The sequence below is a fragment of the Phoca vitulina genome, unplaced genomic scaffold, assembly GCF_004348235.1.
Source record: "Phoca vitulina isolate PV1807 unplaced genomic scaffold, GSC_HSeal_1.0 scaffold20, whole genome shotgun sequence".
Lineage (NCBI taxonomy): Eukaryota > Metazoa > Chordata > Mammalia > Carnivora > Phocidae > Phoca > Phoca vitulina.
Genome location: NW_022589723.1, coordinates 15,884,472 through 15,905,663, shown reverse-complemented (window position 1 = coordinate 15,905,663; position 21,192 = coordinate 15,884,472). Strand labels below are relative to the sequence as shown.

General features: G+C 36.9%; 1 protein-coding gene across 6 annotated transcripts in view; it reads left to right on the top strand.

The window, feature by feature from the left end:
- Positions 1 to 14,433: 14,433 nt before the first annotated feature.
- The window catches only part of MYEF2 (myelin expression factor 2), a 31,516-nt gene continuing 24,757 nt past the window's right edge, over positions 14,434 to 21,192 (top strand). For all 6 annotated transcript variants that reach the window (XM_032417057.1, XM_032417055.1, XM_032417053.1 and 3 more), the window contains exons 1-2: positions 14,434 to 14,731; positions 20,015 to 20,223. In XM_032417057.1, coding sequence (XP_032272948.1) covers positions 14,571 to 14,731; positions 20,015 to 20,223 — 370 coding nt within the window. In that variant the 5' untranslated portion in view covers positions 14,434 to 14,570. The remainder of the gene's footprint in view (positions 14,732 to 20,014; positions 20,224 to 21,192) is intronic.

Here is a 21,192-nt window from a genome sequence, read left to right as displayed (position 1 = left end):
CGCGTGTATGTGAAGGCGTCTGTTTGTGAACAGAGAAGAGTTGGGAAATGAGAGGGGGAAGAAGGGAATGGGCGACGGCAGCAACAGGCTCTATCTATTCCTCAGTTTTGCTGAAAAGAAAAAAAAATAGGTGCTTATTTTCACTCATATCACACTGCAGGTTAGCAATCGGAGTTCATCACCCAATTTTCTTCCTAAGGCAGTGGGGGTTTAATTAATTTATTATTAAAATCCTTGTTTTCCTCTACTCTGCATCAGTAACTGTGCCGCGGGCATTTTGTTGTGCTCCTTGACCGCAGTCTCAGCCGGTGAGTAGACGCTAAATAGGTCTTCCCTCTCATCCAATAAGAGAAAGACAAGAGTGAAAGTATATTGGTTTAATTGGGGACCGCATGCGTCATTTGGAGTTATTTTCTCCTATTCTTCACCTTTTCTACGGAAACTCAACCCGATCCGGCCCTCACCCCCGCTCCCCCCACCCGGCTTTTTAGGGATTGGCGTCCAGGTGCTGACCATAGTGCTGAAAATTGCGTAGTAAGATCTACATATGAGCTAGAATACACCAAGACAGGAATGCTCCATAAAAGCCCAAACGTTGCAAGGCACGTTTTCTAAACAGTATTCAGTACATAGACTCTAAACTTAAACGGCATTGAAAGCAAAGCAAAACAAAACAAAAGAAAACAACAACAAAACCTCTTCCCCTCATCCTTACTTAGGGGTCTTGTCCACTCAATTACAAGGGTCCAATTCTATTCGTGTTTGGGTACTATATCCAGAACCTTCAAACTGCAAACACCTGTAGATTCTCTAAAAACTTAATTATTGATCCTGTAAATTATTAAATTGTCAGCGATTGGGGAAAATGTAGATGCCGAATTGGGTCATTGTTAATATAAAAAATGCTGAAAGCACATGATTGTAAAGATGTGTTAGAATTCAATAATAAAGTGAAGACAATGTGTATGGTCATTTAGAGTATTTACTAATTTAGGAAATTTCATGGTCTTATAAGAAATAGGCGATGTATAAATGGGAGTTCATATAAGACTATACTCAAAAATATTTATTCTTTTTAATTAAAAACTATTAAACACCCTGGGGGCACCTGGGTGGCTCAGTCGTTTAAGCGCCCAACTCTTGATTTCTACTCAGCTCATGATATCAGGGTCGTGAGATTGAGCCCCACAGTGGGTTCAGCCCTTACCCTGTAGCCTGCTTAAGATTCTCTCCCTTTCCCTTCCCCCCTCAAATAAATAAATAAATCTTAAGCAAAACAAAACTATTAAACACCCTATAACATAGGTGAACTGCCCACCAATGAAGAAAGTGGAAGAAGTTCTTCTTCCAGTAACATGTTCCTAGCCATGGCTTTATTGACTCTTTTTAAGCTTGCTAAGGGCTCCATCCTATTTTGGTAGTATGTGCTAGAGCAATGCCTCCTGAAACTTAATATGCATATGAATCCCCTCAGGATCTTGAAAAAATGCAAGTTTTCATTGAGTAAGAGGGAGTTTGAGTCTCAGATTCTGCATTTCTAACAATGTCCCAGGTGATGCCAGAGGTTGCTAGTTCAGGACCACACTTCAAGCAGCGAGGTTCTAGAAATACTGTATTCTGGCAATGCAGTCACTCATAGAGTATGGGAAAGGAGGTCGTTTTCTTCCATCTATTATTCTATGTATGTTTCTAGACTGTTGCAAGAATGTTTTATTCAAATAAGTTCAGAAGTTAACCATTTTATTCGCACAGTATTAATAAATCGTTTTAACTCAAACTGCTTATAAATTTGATCATTTGGTTTTGATTTTGACATTGTCTGAACACATTCTACAGTTTACATCACTCTATATTTCATACTATAACCTGCAATCACCCATTCTCTTTGCAATCCAAACTCAAGGAAAAAAAAAACTAAGTTGCATGATTTTACTGCTCATGTATGGGCCCCACGCCAAGGATTTGTTGTCATGATTGGAGATTTTGACTTGTCAATTTATGACTTTAAGTATGGCTTCATACTAAATACTCATTATACTGATTTTACAAATCCGAATGTTACAGATCTAATTCTCACCCAGTTTAGAAAGTGAGATAGGGCCATTGTTTCATAGATGATTTGAGTAAATGCTGATCCGTCATGTCACTGACATAACACATGTATAATTAGATTTTGAAGGTTCTTCTGGGTGGTTTTCTTCTTCTTCTTTTTTTAAATCCATACATATATCAGTTGGTACAGTGTTTTTAGTCAATGCTTTTGAATTGATGCCAAAGGTAAGTTTTGACTATATATTAGGTTCCTTGGTGTTAGTGCATGATCTTGACCTTTTTCAAGCTATATGAAAGGTGTTGATGCTCTGGAAAGTCTGCAAAGTGGCTCATTCAGGAAAATGTAATGAATTAAAAATCCATTATGTTCCACTTCCTTTGCTAGTTGCTGGGATACAAAGATAAACGATCTTTGGTCTCTGACCATGATGAGATACATTGCAAAACAACATGGCAAATCTACTAAGTTGTATAGAAGCACAGAGATTAATAATTTATATTTTATTTTCCATTGCCAAAGAAGTGATGAAGAATAGCAAAATAGACAAAACCCAGAATACCCGCATTTCAGGTCCTTGTCAATGCCTGCTGTTCAATTTTTATTTTAAAAAATTGTTGAAAGCTATGAATGCTTTTCTAAAGCACATGTGGTTAATCCATACTTCTGGATAGTCTGTGATTTATTTTCAGAGCAATCCAAATTATTGGAAAGGTAAATATGTGGGTGCATTGTTCAGACCTTCCCCAAACAGAATTGCCTTTCCTATGCTTCTACATTATACTTTCAGCTTATATGCAAATATTCTGTATAAAACAATCCTCAGTTTACATGCCCTGCTCTATGTGTACTATAGGGTTGCTACTAAAGACTTGAACTTGCCCAACACATCACTCATTATTCCTTATATGAGATCTCTTTAAAAACATTTCTTTCATTGCCAATTTCATGAATTGAACTCTCATACTCCTCCTCCTCACTTAAACCATCCAAAGCTAAGTGGTGTGTTCTCTTATACAATGTGCATTATGTAATTGATCCCATTTGCCTTTTCTCTTAGTTACTAGGGATGTCCAAGTTAAATTAACAGCTAAAAATTAGTAACTGTGTAAAATATTAAGGCCTTTATATTTGTGTTTTTTCTCTATTGCCTTGACTACACAATTTTGTTTTCTCAGGTATTGGTATATTGGTATATTATTTTCTTTTCATTATCTGTTTTTTTTTAAAGATTTATTTATTTATTTATTTGAGAGAGAGAATGAGAGAGAGAACATGAGAAGGGAGAGGGTCAGAGGGAGACAGCAGACTCCCTCCTGAGCAGGGAGCCTGATGCGGGACTTGATCCTGGGACTCCAGGATCATGACCTGAGCCGAAGGCAGTAGCTTAGCCAACTGAACCACCCAGGTGCTCTCATTATCTGTTTTAATGTGTGTCCTATATAAATGTCCTTACAAAACCAGAAAAGAAGTAAAGAAATTGAAAGTAAGTAAATAAATACATTTATTTTTCTACTTTTTGGCCAAAAATGTTGACTACTGTGTGGGTATAGGTTAGTTGTTCTATAAGTTTGTTTTTAACAAGATACTAAAATATAGAGAAAACAATCACATAGTTAGCTATGAAGACTATAATTTATTATGACTACATAAATGTTAAGCTAGCAGAAGAAATTTTTAACTTATATGACTACAGATCAGCTTTATTTCAAAACATTTTGTTTCTCTGTTTCTCTTTCTATATCCTAAATAGTGTCCTTTATATGAGTAGGACTTTTCTTATGTCAGAGAGCAGAAGTGTTGATTATCTAACTTGCTGGAAGACGTGGCAACTACAGAAATTTGAAGAACATGACAGCCCCACTCTTATGAACATACTTTAGAATAAGAGTGTCACAAAGGAACTAAAAGCAAGAATTTCTAACAAGCTGGCTCAGGATTCTTTTCAGAGGAAAATTTTGCTTGCTGTGAATTCTTGCCACCCTGGCTCTGGCTGACTTCTTGCTCTCAAGCTTTCTATGGTGGGATCATCTCTTGAACTTATTAGGCCAACATGTTACCTTCAGCTTTTCATGGAAATCTACATCTTGTCTGGCTGAAGTTTGATTATTCTTTCTAAACTGGGTCTTTTTATTTGAAATGTTGCTATTTACTAAAATATTGAACTCTAAAAAATGTATTAAAGACAAATATAAATTATTTTTGTTATAAACATCAAAAAATTAATCCAATGCTTATTTGGCTTTAGATGGTATGAGATAATTAGCTATATCCAAACATCACCTGTTTATCTTTAAAAAATGCATTTTTGGGGCACCTGGGTGGCTCAGTCTTTAAGCGTCTGCCTTCGGCTCGGGTCATGATCCCAGGGTCCTGGGATCGAGGCCCCGCATCGGGCTCCCTGCTCAGCGGGAAGCCTGCTTCTCCCTCTCCCACTCCCCCTGCTTGTGTTCCCTCTCTCGCTGTCTCTCTCTCTGTCAAATAAATAAATAAAATCTTTAAAAAAATAAAAAAATAAAAAAAAATAAAAAATGCATTTTTATTCTGAGTGTCATTTTTAGTTACACATCCCCTTTTCTCACATGAGTGGTTTTAATTTTTTTGGAGTGTTAAGATTGATTGAAAATACAATAAGAAATATATGCCCTCTACCTAAAAAAATATGCAGGAAATTCTGCTCACAACTCAGAGCATTCATGAGCCCTTGGAAGTCCATTTCTATAATCCCAAAGTAATCCAGGGAACGATCTAAAAATTTCCGCAAAAATGAATAGTCCATGGTCTTGTTCTCAGTTTTGCAACTAAGTATTGATTGGCTTAAAGTCCTGTATTTTTTTTTTTAAAGATTTATTTATTTATTTGACAGAGAGAGACACAGCGAGAGCAGGAACACAAGCAGGGGGGAGTGCGAGAGGGAGAAGCAGGCTCTCTGCTGAGGAGGGAGCCCGATGCGGGACTCGATCCCAGGACCCTGGGATCATGACCTGAGCTGAAGGCAGACGCTTAACGACTGAGCCACCCAGGCGCCCCAAAGTCCTGTAATTTTTTTAAGCACCCTATTAGTTTTCTATTTTCTTTCCTTGGAGTTCTTCCTCTAGGTCATTTTACCATCTGATCTCTAGAGAGTAGCCAATGCTGAATATGCTGACATAGGATTAGAGTGTACAGTAATAGATTGATTAGATTTGGTTAGAAAATGATGTGGGATTTTTGTCAACAGTGAAGAAATTATCTAAAGTAAGCGGACTCATAAGTGAATTGAGCATGATGACACTTCAGTGTAGATAATGATCTAATGTTGGTCTGTTTGATGAGTACCATTGAAAATGAGATGTTTTGTTTTGCTGGTAAACTTTTCTGCAAAGAAAAAATGTGCTAAATGCTTCAGTTCAGAGTGATCTATTTGAATGAAGTTTCATTTAACTGGCTTCAATTTACAGCCCATAAGCCTTAAATTGTTTCATTTAAAGTGTGCTTCAAGCCCTCTACTATATTTACAGTTGAATCTATTGAGTATGATAGGATACATTGGGCACAATCTCCACAAATGTGTGAGCAATAAACATGGTATAATATATGTAATTGGTTTATTTTACTGGGTTAAAGAAACAAAGAAACAAGAGGAGTGTATTTTGCTCCAGTGTATGTTTCTGTAATACGAATCAGTTAATATATAATTGGCAAATAAGTGTGTCAATAGAATGTGGAAATCAATTGGTTTATATAAAGTTTTCCTCCATACATTAGGGTTTGACTACCAAGTGAAAGCAGCTTAACCGCAAGTCCACACTAACACAGCAGAATGCAGTAAACTGTGGAGGAAAGAGTCCTATACACATGCCCATTCATTCCTTCTTACTCTCGGCTCAGTTTGGCCACGTGCTCTGTCTTGAAAAGGCATACTTATTTGTTCTTCCTGATCTTTGTGCATTTGTCCCTATTTTCATAATTCAACCTTCCTTTACACTTTTTCTATCATTCTTTTCTAACTAAAAATTTTCTTGTGAGGTTCTAGATATATTGCAATGTGTATTTTTAACTTGTATTTTTAACTGCGCTAGATTTTCATTTTTTATAAATGTTTTTGTGGTGTTCTGGTTGTGAAGATGAATGGGTTTTACATTTTTCCCCCAACATGATTTTTTTTCTCCTAAATATTTTCAGTTATTTTTTTTAATTGAGTAGGCTTTACTTTTTATTTTTATTTTTTTGCGGGGGAGCAGAGGGAGAGAGAGAATCTTAAGCAGGCTCCACACCCAGTACAGAGCCGGATGTGGGGCTCCATCTCATGACCCTGAGATCATGACCTGGGCCAAAATCAAGTCTGATGCTTAACTGACTGAGCCACCCAGGCACCCCAAGTGGGCTTTATTTTTTAGAGCAGTTTTAGTATTACAGAAAAATGGATCAGAAAGTACAGAAAGGTCCCATATACTTCCTCTCCCCTTGCCCCACAGTTTCATCTATTATTAACATATTGCATTAGTATGGTGCATTTGTTACAACTGGTAAACCAATATTGATACATTATTATTAACTAAAGTCCATAGTTTAGAGTTCATCTTTGTGTTGTTCAGTTCTATGGGTTTTGACAAATGCTTAATGTCATCCATCCACCATTATAGTATTATAGTAGTTTTACTTCTTTAAATATCTGGTGCTCCACTTACTTATTTCCTCCCCTCCTTTTCCACCCACCTGCAACATGAACCTCTAGAAACCATTGATCTTTTTACTGTTTCTATAGCTTTGTCTTTTCTAGAATTTTATGTATGGAGTCATATAGACTCTGTTACTTTTTCAGACTAGCTTTTTTCACTTAACAAAATGCATTTAAGGTTCCCCCATGAATTTTCATGACTTGATAGCTCATTTCTTATTTATTTATTTATTTATTTATTTATTTATTTAATTTGAGAGAGAGAGAGCGAGAGAGAGCAAGAAAGAGCACAAGCCAGAAGAGAAGCAGAAGGAGAGGGAGAAGCAGACTTCCCGCTGAGCAAGGAGCCTGATGTTAGACTCAGTCCTCGGACCCTGGATCATGACCTGAGCCCAAGGCAGATGCTTAACCAACTGAGCCACCCAGGCACCCTCATTTTTTTAATTGCCTAACAACATTTCACTGCATGAATATACCACAGTTTAGCCATTCACTTATTGAAGAACATCTTGGTTGCTTCCAATTTTTGAAAACTATGAATAAAAATGCTATAAACATTCATGTACAGGTTTTTGTGTGAACATAAATTTTCAACTCATTTTGGTAAATATCTAAGAGTTTGATTGCTGGGTTGATTAGTAAGATTATGTTTAGCTTTGTAAGAAACCGCCATACTGCCCTTCAAAGTGACTATATCATTTTACATTCCTACCAACAATGAATGAGAGTTCCTGTTGCTTCATGTTTTTTATCAGCATTTGGTATTGTCAATGTTCAGATTCTAGCCATTTTAATGGCTGTATCATGGTATCTCATTGTTTTAATTTTCAATTCTCTAATGATATAAGACATGGAACATCTAATGCTTATTTTCCATCTTTGTATCTTCTTTGGTGAGGTGTTTGTTCAGAGCTTTTTTCACTTTTTAATTGGGTTGTTTGCTTCCTTATCATTGAGTTTTATATATTTTGGATATATGTCCTTTATCAGATATGTGTTTTGCCAAGATTTTATCCCAGTTTGTCTTTTCACTTTTTTAAGTGCTAGTTATTTTCAGGGGATAATTTTGTAGAACAAGACTTGTTTTTCTCCCCCCAGAAATGTGTGCATTGTTAAAGAAGAAACACTTGCATACTTGATATCAGATTTCTACAACTAAGCTAGCCACATAAAACTCACACTTCTCATATTCTAAGTAAAACTAAACTGCATGAGTGTTTAGTCACTTTAGGCAACTAGAGAAGATAACTAGAAAGGCCTACATATAGGCCTTATCTTTCAATACTACCTAAAAAATCAGTAAAATAAGTTGAAGTTAGTGACTAGTGCATAAAAGAATACTTGAAAGTATGAAAATTTTAAGGAGAAACTATAAACCTTGTGCTCGCTTTGGCAGCACATATACTAAAAAAAAAAAGGAAAAACTATAAACCTAGTGTTTTGAGGACTGATTAATTTTAATAATTTTTACATAATCTTTTTCTATATAGTAGTTCTTATTTGACGATTCTTAGATGATGCTCAAGCAATAAACAGTTGGAAAGAATAAGGTCTGATTTTTCAGAAATATTTTTGACACTGGTTTCCAGAAATATTAGGAGTCTAGATGTGGAAATCTAGGTTGATTACTTACATAGACCTACATTTCCTCAATGACTTTAGGACTATCAGAACAATGACCTTGACAGTACTACCATGCAGTTTCCTTAATAATCTGAAAGATAGCTCAAGGCACTCACAATTGAGATTTGTTGATGAAGTCAAAAGATCGTTATAAGTTGTAAGTATTTTTACATATTTACATATTTAACCTTATTTAGAGGCACAGACATTCCTAAATGTAACAGATACAATGAATGAATAGATGAATAAAAAAATGGATATAGTAATTCTTTCTTTTGTGTTGGGGCACCTCAGAATGTATGCTAAATGGCTTAGACACTGTGTCAAATATTATCAGTTGATACCCAGCACCATCCTTACCCTTCTCCCTGTATGAGATATTTCTCAGATTCTGTGGCCAGCAGTCTTCCAACCTAAATTCTACCAATGAGAGGCACTGGTGTAAAGTTTAAGAGGAGGAAAAGAAAAAAAATCACTAATCTCACTAAACTTATAGTTACCAGCAAGTGGCAGATGAGGTGTTATACCAGCAGTTTTGGGGTGTTAGGAAGCTCTGAGACTTACTTTGCCGCTACAGGCACAAAGATCATTGGTGATAGATTCTCCATGATTCCTGCTCTTTCTGATTTTTCAAACCCTAGCAATGCTCCTAGACCTTTTTTTCCCCCAGCCCTAATTATTGTGTAAACCTCTAAGTCTTTGTGCATTAAATCTTACATGAAATATCTACCGTGTTTGGTTGGATTTTGGCTAATATTTTTAGCATGTTTAGTTTGTGAATGGAAATGTAATGACATGAAATCACTCTAGCTTACCATTCTGTAATACACTATGAAAAAATGTACCACATTTGTATACTACTGAAAGACCATTACTTCCAACAAACTAGGCTCATAAGCAGCCATCAGGAAGTTATTTTTCTCCCCAAATAAGAAGTTTGGGTATAGGCAGTCTGGGAGTTTTACAATGGCTCTGTAAGGTCATACGGGTTTCAGTCTCCTATTTTTCTGATCTGTCATCCTTAGCTGTGACTTTTATCCTCATTCCTATTCTCTCATGGTTTCCAAAGGGATACTCCACCCTCTAGCCTCACAGGAAAGAAAGAAGGTGAAGAACTTGTTAAGAAAGACCCTCTGGAATCCCTAGTGTATTTCTCCTTACAGCTTCTTAGAGTTGTGTTCCAAGGCCACTCCCAGTATTTTAGCTGGGCACATTGCTACTCTAAACAAAACTGTGGTTCTGTCAGTAAGGAAAAAAGGGAGAATGAATACCAGATAGGAAATTTGTAGTGTTCTAGACCTTAAAGCAAAGGAGCAAACAAAAACCAATGTAAATGATGTCTTCAGAAAAAACCATTTTAAAAGTAGTGTTGTGTGACCACAGTGTAGAAGAAACTATTGAAGCTACTCAGTCATTTCAATAAAAATACTGATCATCAGGATTAAGTTCAGCTGTATATAAGAGAAAGACTCCAAATAGTAACAATTTAATCAGGATAGAAATTTATTTCCTCCTCTCGAAATCAGTTTTGGGTGGGAATGTGAGGGTTGTTACTGTGGCTATCTAATGATGGGCTGATTAATCTATTAGTCTATTTTCCTGTTCCATCATCCTCAGCACTTAGTTTCCAATCACAAGGTTACTTCATGGTCAAACATAGTTGCTATTGCTACAGACATCATTTCTTCATTTCAAGTCAGCCCGCAGAAGAAGGCAAGGGAGGACAAAAGGGCCATTCTTCCAGTTAAGTCAGTTCTTTCTAAGGAACCTCCTATTTGGTCTTCACAACATTTCTCCTTATATTTTCCTGGTCAGAGCATAGTCACTGGTCATGCAGAGCTGCAAGTGAGGCTAGGGGATAGGGGCTTTTATAAATAAATTTAGTTAAATAAATTTCTTTTATCAACCAAGAAGAGGAATATGGATTATGTTAGTTGTTATCTCTATCATCAGGATTTATAGGATTATCTTCAAATATGCAGGACAGCATGAGGATTGAATCTTATTCATCACTGTAAGAAATCTATTTTCTCTTCCAAATGCTGTAGTTGAAAATTGAGAATAATAGTTCTAAAAAAGGTAATTATTTAAATGAAAAACAATATTTGTTATAATCATTTTCATTAATACTCTTTAGGACTAAACCTAGAATAATTAAAAATATTACCATACAATACCCATTACCTTGAACAGAGGAAGCCCAGTTCATAGGATTATTAAAGAATAGGGAGCAACTATTCCTATAGGCAGGAAAGCAGAGCAGAGACCTTGGAAATTGGCTCTTCTGATCCACCTTTTAGTGGAGTTACTGGGGTGAGATTGAGGAAAAAGCAGGGTGATTTAAGAAATTAGAAAGTGGACAAAAATTGAGACAAAGGAAATGTCTAGGAGTTATAGGAGTCTTTAGTCTTCAGAGAAAAAAATGTCCAAATATTGCTTACAAAAATCAAAATTAAATCTGTTATTGGGTGATGACCCTGGCATTGTAAAGTTGAAAAATGAAACAGTTATCTAAGGAATTCAAGCAAAACCCTTTGCATTATCTGAATTATTTGAATAATTGAGGTGAAAGTGGGATTTCTGCCTGGATTATTCAGATAATTGCATTAATTCCAAGATTCATTTTGTTGGTAGAGACCTTTCCTTAGGATGTATTTTTAGAATGCTAAATGTGAAAAATTAGACTTCTAAATTAAGCAGAGCAATAGAATGAGGGAGGGTGAGAGGAGAGAGAGAGAAACAATGAGAGAGAGGGGAGGGGAGAGAGAGAGAGAAATATAAGTAGTTCATTGTCAGAATAAATCCATACTTTTCCCCCATACTTTTTCTAATGACAATAACTGACATCCACTTTTTCATCATAGAATGAACTTCCATGATGAAAAAAGGAACTATATATGGATCTCAGATTTGACCCATAGTATTTCTTAAAGCTATAAATTCCTTTTTGGGTTTCAATTCTTTAAATTGTGGAAAATTAGTGGCTCCAAATTCAGCCACTTAATTTCATAAAGCCAAGCAAATTGACTTACAAATCATACTATACTTTCTGTTTGACTTCATATTGTTGGTATTTGCCTTCAATTCTTAAAAAAAATTAAAAGGATAATCATACCTAAGTTGACACTCCATTCTTTTCTTTGGTAACAGAACCCTGGGCAGTGAGCCCAGCTGAGAAATTATTTGCCCACCTTCCCTATAGCTGAGTGTGTCCTATTACTAAGTTTTGACCCATGATGGGAGTGTTGTTTGAGACTTCTGGATAGGATCCCTCTTTTCTGGACTGCTTCTGCCCTCCAATGAGGACAAGATGCCTAGATTTCCAGTAGCCATTTTGGGCCATAGGGCAACCCTAAGAATTGGAAGCCACACACAAGGATGGTGAAAGATTTAGAAGGAACCTGAGCCAATGATGACCATACCTGCTCTATGATGCCTACTTCTGCACCGCTTTTACTTAATGAAGCAGTAACTTCTATTTTGTTTAAGACACTATTGTTTCTAGTCTTTATTACTAGCAGGTGAACACAATTCCTCAATAATACACATATTAAAGTATTTATTGAAAATATTTTGGAATTTTAGGGTTAAATTTCCAGATATGTATAATAGCCTCTTTCAATCCACCCCCCCCCTCCCCCCCCCCCCCCCCCCCCCCCCCCCCGCAATTTGTAAGAAAGAAAACTAAATGGTTATGTGAAGTTGTACCAGTTATACGTTTTGGGCAGTTGCAAATAATAACATTTGCAGTGGGAATTGTGAGAAGATAAAAACTAAAGCATTACTCAAGATTTTTCAGTATGTATAAATAGACTTAAAAAAAAGCAGAAGGAAAGAAGGAAGGAGAAAGGAAGGACAATACAGAAATAGAATGTAGTAATAGAATGTTAATATCAATTTTTTATTTTTTGCAGATTTAGCTAAGTATAATATTGATAGCAAGAGAGGACGGAAACATTTACAGAGCAATCTGATGGAGTAGTATTAATCATTTTCTCTTTAGAAGCTGCTCCAATTCTCCCCATCTTTTAAAGATCCAGCTCTCCATGAAATGCTCACCAATCCCTCTGCAGTAATTAACCTCTGCCCTTCGTTGCATTTATTAGGGCCAGGACAAAGTTACAGTACGGGAAGTATTTGTCTTAGGCACAACATTTTAAGGGGTGCCAAAAAGCTCAGCAATCAAGAAAAATATTTTGATGGAATATTTTAATTAGCACACTACAGCAAGCAGATCAGTCTCTTGGTAAGTAAAATTTTTTGTAAATAAAATTTTAATTATGCTTCACATTTATCTCTGCTATAGCACTCAAATAGTACTTTTTATAAATGTTCTCTCCCAACAGTGTTATATGCATTTTCATATTCCTCATGTGCCTACTACTCTGTTTTAAGCATAAAGATCTCTTAAAACATATTAAATTCCATCTATTGAAAGATTTTGCAAGAATATACTGTATCAGGGACAGCAGGATTACATTTTCATCATTAAATTCGACTATAGCAAAAGAATAATAGAAGGTGATGAATGTTTTGAAAGTACTTATAATTCAGTTCTATGGGAAAATCACTTGACTTCTTTTTGACTAAAACCCTGCTCAGCCTGGAGAGATAGGGAATTGTACTACTACTTTATTTTCATATAGCACTTTGCCCTACATAAAGTGCTTTCTTTTAATTCTCATCTTAACCCTGTAAAGTAGGTATTATCATCCTTATTTATTACAGAAAGATTGAGAAGTTAAGTGACTTGCCCAAGAAGTTACAGGCACAAGTGGCAGAGCTGGGGTTCTAACCCAGGTTTTCTGTGTCAAAATCCAATGCCTTTCTGCTATTCCAAATGCTAAGTCTTGGGATTGACCGAGGAGAAGTAACTCATGCAGCAACTACAACAGCATGTGTTGCGTTTATGAAATAAAGTCAGTAGCACCCAAAACAGCAGTATGTTACCAAGTGTATTCCTCAGGACTAAAACTGTTCTGATTTTTATGTGTGTATGTTTGCTGAAGTAGCTCAACTCTTCTGTTCCAAGGTATTTTTTTTGCTGAGGGAAGAAATCTACATAATTAAAATGTCAAAGAACGGGGGAAAAATGAGGAAATTATGTATTACTTGAGTATTAGTTTCTAACTACCACTTTAGCACTAATGTGTCTGTGATATTCTGCAAAGCATGTAAACCATATGTGTTTGCTTCTTTATTAAAAGGAGCATTTGGGAAGGTCTTTAAACTTTTCAGCTGACAAAGGTTATTTAAATGTGAAATATTATTACAGTATTCAGGAGTTAGGAGTTGATTAAGTTTAACGGGTTACTTTTTCATATTTAGGGGAAAAATCTATGACTATAGTTTAAAACTCCATATGGTAATTAAATTTGTTTGAAAGCCTATTAACTGCTTCAAATATAATTTTCATCAACATAGAATAAACACAACTCCAAACCAAAACGTCCATTATCAAACAGTCTAGTAGAAGATTTCTTATTAAAATTATAGATTCTCCTCATTGGTTGCTGCCCAGAGAATTCAAATACTTCAGTCTTCTTTTTGTAAACTGATAGCTGAGTTCTAAAGGAAAGCCTCCTTCTTAAGAACAACCAGAATTCAAAGAAATTCAAAGCTATTCATTTTGGTGAATTGCAACCTGTCGTCAATAACTATTTATTGAATGTCCACAGGGTGCCTAGGCATTGAAGTGGCAAGTGATTTATTTGCATTATTCAAAGGATTTCTAAGGGGAGCCTGAAGATTTGCAGACGTCTTTAAAGATGCAAAGTGGTATGTGCTTCTTTTAATTTAAACTGCCCCTACCAGGAATGAATTGAATAGTCTGGGTTTCAGAGCCCTAGGGATTTCTAGCACTCAGAGCCGACTTTTGTAAGCGAAGACCCCATTGGGTGCCAAGCGACATGGGGCTGGTGGTCAGAACATGGCCCCACTGGGGTCTTCTGGACAAGTCAAGCCCTCCCCGGGCTCAAATAGGGCGGACTGTGGCAATGGCGGCCCTGACCCGCCGCCACCCCACCCCTCCCCTCCTACCCCTCCACTCCCACCCCCCCATATCAGGCTCACACCCTCTCCCAGTCTCCTAGCTCCGACCGGTTCTCGCGAGATCCGGGCAACTGAGCGCTCGGGGCCTTTTCAAATCGGGATCCGTTACCGCTTTCCCGGCCGCCGCCATTGTAGCGCTCGGAGCCCCTTAGCGCAGGCGGCGGAGGCGGAGGCAGCGGTAGCGGGATGGCGGACGCCGACAAGCCCGAGGTGCTCGGGGCCGCTGGCGACGACACTCCGCATCAGCAGCCCGTGGAGCAGCCGGGCGAGCCGCGGCGAGAACCGCACCCGCCGGAGCCGGAGAAGCAGCCGCCGCAGCACAGCAGCAGCTCCAATGGCGTTAAAATGTATTGTCTTTTTCTCTGGGGACCGGGGCAGTGTGGGGGGGGGGGCGGGGAGTCGGCCTGTGGGGGGGTCGAAGCCGTCCTGGGCCTCGGTGAGGGATAACCGCCCCCGGGCCGTGGGCGGCGGGAGGAGCAGGTGCAAGCCGGGCCGCTCCCAGGCCTTACCCTCCCGCCCCATGCCGGGGGAGCCCGGCTGTGAGCCCGGCGCGGACGCCCCTCCCCTGTTTCCAACCCGAGGCTGCGGGTCACCCCTTCTTCCTAGACTTCAGCTGGAGAACCTTTGAGCAAAGCTCCGCGGCCGCCTTGGTCTGCAGGAAAATGGTCCCTCTTTTAAAGCCCAGTACTGTAGTTAGTGTTCATCACTAGGGAGTAACTAGGGATGACATCATCGGACATGTCCTCTTAACTACCGAGAACGTATTTAAAAGGAATATTCCCCCTTCTCCCGGCCTCATTCTGAGCTTTATAAGTTCAGTGTTTATTGTTGCTTTCCAAAGTATATATTAATTTCTGAACTGATATATGCCGAGAGGAAGTTTAATAATGTGCTGTTAGCCTGAATCCATTGTGTTATTCTTGAACTGGTAAGAGGTTATTCTGAAAGGGAAATGTGCGTGGTGTCTTGCTCCGCCCCACTCCCGCCCCTCAAATGTTTGTTAAGTCGTGCAGGTTATTTTTAAAGAACTCATCGTGTGATGGTTTGTTCTTAATTTTGGTAAATTGGTAAAATAAGATTTTTTTTTTTAATTGAAGAAAGCCCGCTACTTTTAAGATTGCCCCAGTCATCAGTGCTTATAAAGGATTTAGTTGACTTGAATCCATAATTTCTAGTTATAAGAAAATATTATGCTCCCCATTGTTCTTGTTATGTAGGGGATATGAATCAGGCATTCTTTTGCATGTGCCCAGCTCTTTAAACTTGAAGTTGAAAGTATGTTAATAATCTAGCCAAAACATCCTTTTCCTTCTCTCAGTTATGCTTCAGAGTAGAAAGCAGTGAACATATGGTCACACTAAAATAGGAAAAAGAAATGTTCTTTTGTATAAAATGTGTAAAGCAGTAGGGTAAGACCTGGACTAGTTTGTGTAGGGGTTGAGTGCAGATAAGGTAGCTGTCCCAGCTCAGTTATGACACTCTTGTTCTCAGTTGGGTTTGAATAGCATAAGTTGCATCTAGGCAGAATAGAGGTGCAGGTATAAGAGATTCAACCTCAGTGGAATTTGTTCTTAGGTGCAAAGTGGTGCACCTCAGTAACTGAGCTGCTGGAAAGTGAGCACTTTCTATCATGCCTGCGAAAATGTTGGCTGTCTGGGATTTGGCATCATAAATTCGAATAAAAAGCATTGGAATGCTAAACTTAAAATATGTGCCTTTTGTTTATATCTAAAATGGGCTTGCCACCCTTTTCTCCTGAACAAAAAGTACAGCCTTGAATTACAGAGAGAAGCCCTACATACTTGGGTATGATTAGTATAATAGTGGCAGTACAGGTAAAGCTGGCATCTAAACCTCCCAGAACTAAAAGTCTGTAATCCCTTTTAAAGTCTCATTTTGGTTTACCTGGACAGGAGAGGACAGAGGTAGGAAAAGAATGTCTTTCACTTCTAATTGAAGATGAAGAGAATATAAAGTCAAGAAATTAAGAAATGTTACTAGTAAATACAAATGAAGATTCTTTGGTATTGCTTATAATTCATCTCTTGCCCTTCCTCTTTTCCCAAAAGTTGAGTAAAGATGCAAATTTACTCTCAAGGGTTTCTTGTACTGTCAATTCCATAAGAACCATAATATATAGTGGTCCAGCATGGGTCACTCATACTGAATAACTAGGGACATTTACCTGCATCAACCTAACAACCTTTTTTTGACTCTAAGAACCAACAGGAGTAGTTAATAATCCAACACATAACCCTTGAGTTGATTACCATATAATTTTAAGGATAAGAATTCACAGAGATTATAAAAATTACCAAATATTGCCTTACTTAGAAGTGAACAGAGTGCCACTTACAAAGATTGAAATGACTTTTCTGAGGTTAATCCATAGTCATTGAGGATGGAGACCACCATGTCTTATTCATCTTTGTATCCTCAAGGCCTTTACTTTAAAAGGCCCAGGAAATTTGTTTAAGAAATGCAGATGTGAATTTTTGTGATCATGAAACTTAGGCACAGAGGATTTCATGGGCGTGTTCACATCTTTTGACAAGAAATCAAAGGTGTTTTCCTAGGCTTAGTCTTTTTGTTTATGCCAAAATGTATTCCAACTGTCCTTTTCTTAAGTGACAAGGAGGAAAAATAGCAGTATTGTTACAACTCTTTATTAGTTCTGTGTGATTAAGTAACACCGTATATAGAGATTGAGAGTTACATTAGGGTATAAAATATTGTGTAAAATATTAAGCATTGAAGCAAGGTGAAGTGTTTGAAGTAGAGTAGTATTTTTTTTTTTTAATCATATTGGGAGTAAAGAAGGGAACTGTGCTTAATTTTAGATCTCATACTATAGCACTGTTTTTAAAATCATATTAAAACTATGTTTCCTTACTTGATGTTGAGTATTGATTTTTCAGAATTTTATATTATAATTTGGGTAGGCATAATTCCATCTTAAGAGTAGATAACATTTTCGTCACTTAAAATAGTCACAGTCTTTATTTCCAGTACATTAAGAAGGGGGTTTGTTTAAATGAATAGTTTGGGCATTCTTACATGGAATTCTGGATATAGTGCCAATATTTGATATTATGTAGCATCATTTCTCTAATAAGAGTTTTCACATGTATCTTAACTGTCTATCCCATCGTGTATTTATGGCATAAAAAGAGATGAAGAATTGAGTAATTATAGCTTAGTTTCTTAATAATCAGACCATACCTCTAGCCACTAAACTGATCTGCCTTCCATAGATAATTTATGCATTGTAGATGAGCAGTGTAGCAGTATCTTTAATATGCCGCTAATTGGGGAAAACTTGAAGTAATTGCTCTCTCTGGTCATTGTTGGAATAAACATTTTAGAGAGGGTATCCTACCCTACCTAATATTGCTTTATTATTAATGGAATTATCAGATTGTTGTAAGCAAACACAACATTCATATAAAAATAGAAGAACATAGCATTTCAGAACCTTGTGCCGTTTTCATAATTGGTTTCATCCAGGAAGAAAATAGGTAGGAGAAGGCGCATTGAGCTAGAGACTATATAGATGTCTGCTTACCTGAACAGAGACTTAGTTATTTTATAAAGACATTCATTGAATTCAGTCTACTATGTAAATGAGCTCTTTGGGGGGTTAAAAAGAAGAGTTCCTGTATCTACCGTACTCAGAAACCAGAGAAAAGGCCTCTGTACCTTTTGGCTGCTTCCTGCCATTTTCAGAAGTGGCACACTGTTCAGACAGGTAGGTACTTGGTGGAGTTGGACAGCTGTGAAGACCACTTCTAGGCTGTGCCATTTCTGGTGAGAGATGTTTGACAGGAAAGGTGCCCCTTTCGAGGTCTGAAAAGGTGGCAGAGCAAGTTTGGCCCTTAATGTCTCTTCCTTGATTTTAGCAGTTTTTCTGGCAGACAGCAGCACCATCTGTGCTCAGATTAGGATGGGTTCTTAATTGACTGTTCATGCATTCAAAAATTAATATTTATTGAGTGACATGGTATGTGCAGTCACAATGCTAGATGCTGCTCATAGCAAAGCAGATAGTTTTTGTTCTTACAGAATTTTACATAGTATGTTTATGGCTGTGTTGTTACCTGTTCAGAAAAGTAGTGCCTAGAAAGTTCAGTATATCATGGAACAGATGACCACAATAAGTGTGTGTGGAGCACTACAGTGTGTAGATTCCCACAGTTGCTTGGCTTAAAAGATAAATTAGAGCGTGGATTATGAAGCCTGTTTTGTTGTTAGAATACGCCAGAGGCTTTAAAAGATTTGGATTTCTGAATGTCATTCCCAGAGATTTTTATTAGTATATGTTTGTGGAAAATTACTTTATTTATTTATTTATTTATTTATTTATTTATTTATATTTTTAGAGAGGGGGAGAGAGAGAACCTGGGGGGAGGGGCAGCACATATGGGGAGGGGCAGAGGGAGAGGGAAAGAAGGATTCCTAAGGGCCCCACACCCAATGCGGAGCCAGATGCAGGGCTCTGAGATCATGACCTGAGCGGAAATAAAGAGTCGGATGCTTAACCAGCTGAGCCACCGGGGCACCGCTTGGAAAATTACTTTAAATTGAAGTTTTAATTAAATAGTTTTAGATTCACTAGAATAATTAGTGATTTAAAAGAAACCTATTGTTATTTCTTCTGTAAAAAAAGATTACTTTTTTTAAAAAGTAATTTTTAAAAAATTGCATTTTTACAATACATACCCAGATTTTTATCTGTAAGATTTACTTTAAGCATATATTTACATGTTATGGATGGTTGGTGGGTAGCATCATATAGTTGCATTATGATTGCAGTCTTATAAATTAAATATTTTTCCAGTTAGGGTCTCATTAAAAAGTAGATTTATAAAATTCTGATTTGTGTTGCCTTTATGTACTGCTTCCCATCTCCACTCCCACTCCATCCCACCTTCTAGGTAATAACTACCAGTAAAAATTGTATGATTCTATGAGATACCCTATCCTAGTTTATAAGTTAATACACAGAAAATATTGAGTATGAAAATATTAGTATACCTTATCAATTAATTACATTGATCAAAATTGGGAATAGAAAAAATTTACAAGTCATATGGGAATGTATGCATATATAGATAATATAACTATGTATTTTAGTTAGGTTTTTAAGCAAGGAGGAGAAAAGTTATGTGACAAAACTATTAACCTTAAGGAGATGGAACTTTTTTCAGGGTATCCTTTTGCAAATTAATTCTTTATAGAGTTCTGATTGAAGCTCAGGAAGTTAATGCTTCTTTAAAGAAGGCAGTTATATCTATTGTAGGAATAAAATCACCCGTTTTCCCCTCTTGCTAGGTTCTAATAATATTTATTAAGTAGTATGATGGGAGCAGCTGGGAGACTGGATGCTGCAGCTATTTAATATGGAAAAAAAGGATTGTTAAATGAGAAGTTTGGTAAGATGCCCAAATCCTTGCTTTGAAATGGCACTGGGTAATTTCAAAGCAAGCAAGCTGACTCTCCAGCTGCTTTGCTAAGGTGTAACTTAATGGAGAGTTTTGTGAAGTGATAAATATAAAATATTTATGTAATGTAGGCTTCTATTATTAGAAACATGACTGAGGTTTTCTTCTTGTTTTGTTTTTAATTCATAGGGAGAATGATGAATCAGTCAAAGAAGATAAATCTGAATTAAAAGAAAAATCTTCAGGAAATAAGAAGGCCAATAGATTTCATCCTTATTCAAAAGACAAGAATTCAGGCACTGGGGAAAAGAAGGGTCCAAATCGAAACAGAGTTTTCATTAGCAACATCCCATATGACATGAAATGGCAAGCTATTAAAGATCTAATGAGAGAAAAAGGTAACCATCCCTGATAAACCCACTGTTGGATAATCTTCATATAGAAGGGGGAGGGAACTAAGTAAAAGTTTTTTATTCCCTTGAGCCACACAGACTCAAAAAATTGATTTTTGTTTATTTCTTGACATGAATTAATCTTTTCCTTCTCTTTCACTTGACACAATTTCATTACAAAGTCATATGGATAAATGAAGTTTTTTTTTCCCATTTTAGTGGTATAGTAGTGAGCCAGCATATGCATGCCACCAAGAACTTTGTTAAAGTGATTGCTTTGTCTAGTTGAAGTTTTTATAGATTTTTAAAGGACTATTGCATTAGTTAAGCAATACATTTAGCGTGTTAAAGTATGAATAATAAGGTCTGATTATTTTTTTCCAAAAGCTGTTTTGTTATTATCTTGGTGGAGTCTGGAATCTGGCTGTGGAGTTCATTTTGTTTGCATTGTCATGAATGCCATGATGCTGTCTCTGCAGTTCTATATTAAAATTGCGTTACTGCTGTTGCAGTTTTGTTTTTAGAATAACCTGAAAACCTTCATTTTATATACATGGTTGGTTTTGGGGAAAAATAATTTTAATATTTGATCTTGTAAAAGTTAGTTTTGTTATCTCTTGAAAAATTGAGTTTCAACAGTCCTGCAAACTATGTACTTGGCTTTGAGGCTGATCTCTTCTAATAAATAAAAAAAAAAATTTGCATTGGTGTATCTGTTGTAAGGTGACAACTATTTGATTGGTTTTATTCATTGACTTTATTTAGAAAGTGTGTGGCTTGCTGTGAAGCATGACTTGTAAATTTAGTTTACTGATGGCAAATATGATTGAAGACATTCAGGTAGAAAGTCACCTTAAAACAGCTGTTGTGTGTAGGCGACCAAAGTTATTTGAAAAGTGTTAATGTTGATGTTTTTAATACGATAGGCTAAGGGACCATTTGTATGTATATGTGCATTTGTTCACCAACTATATC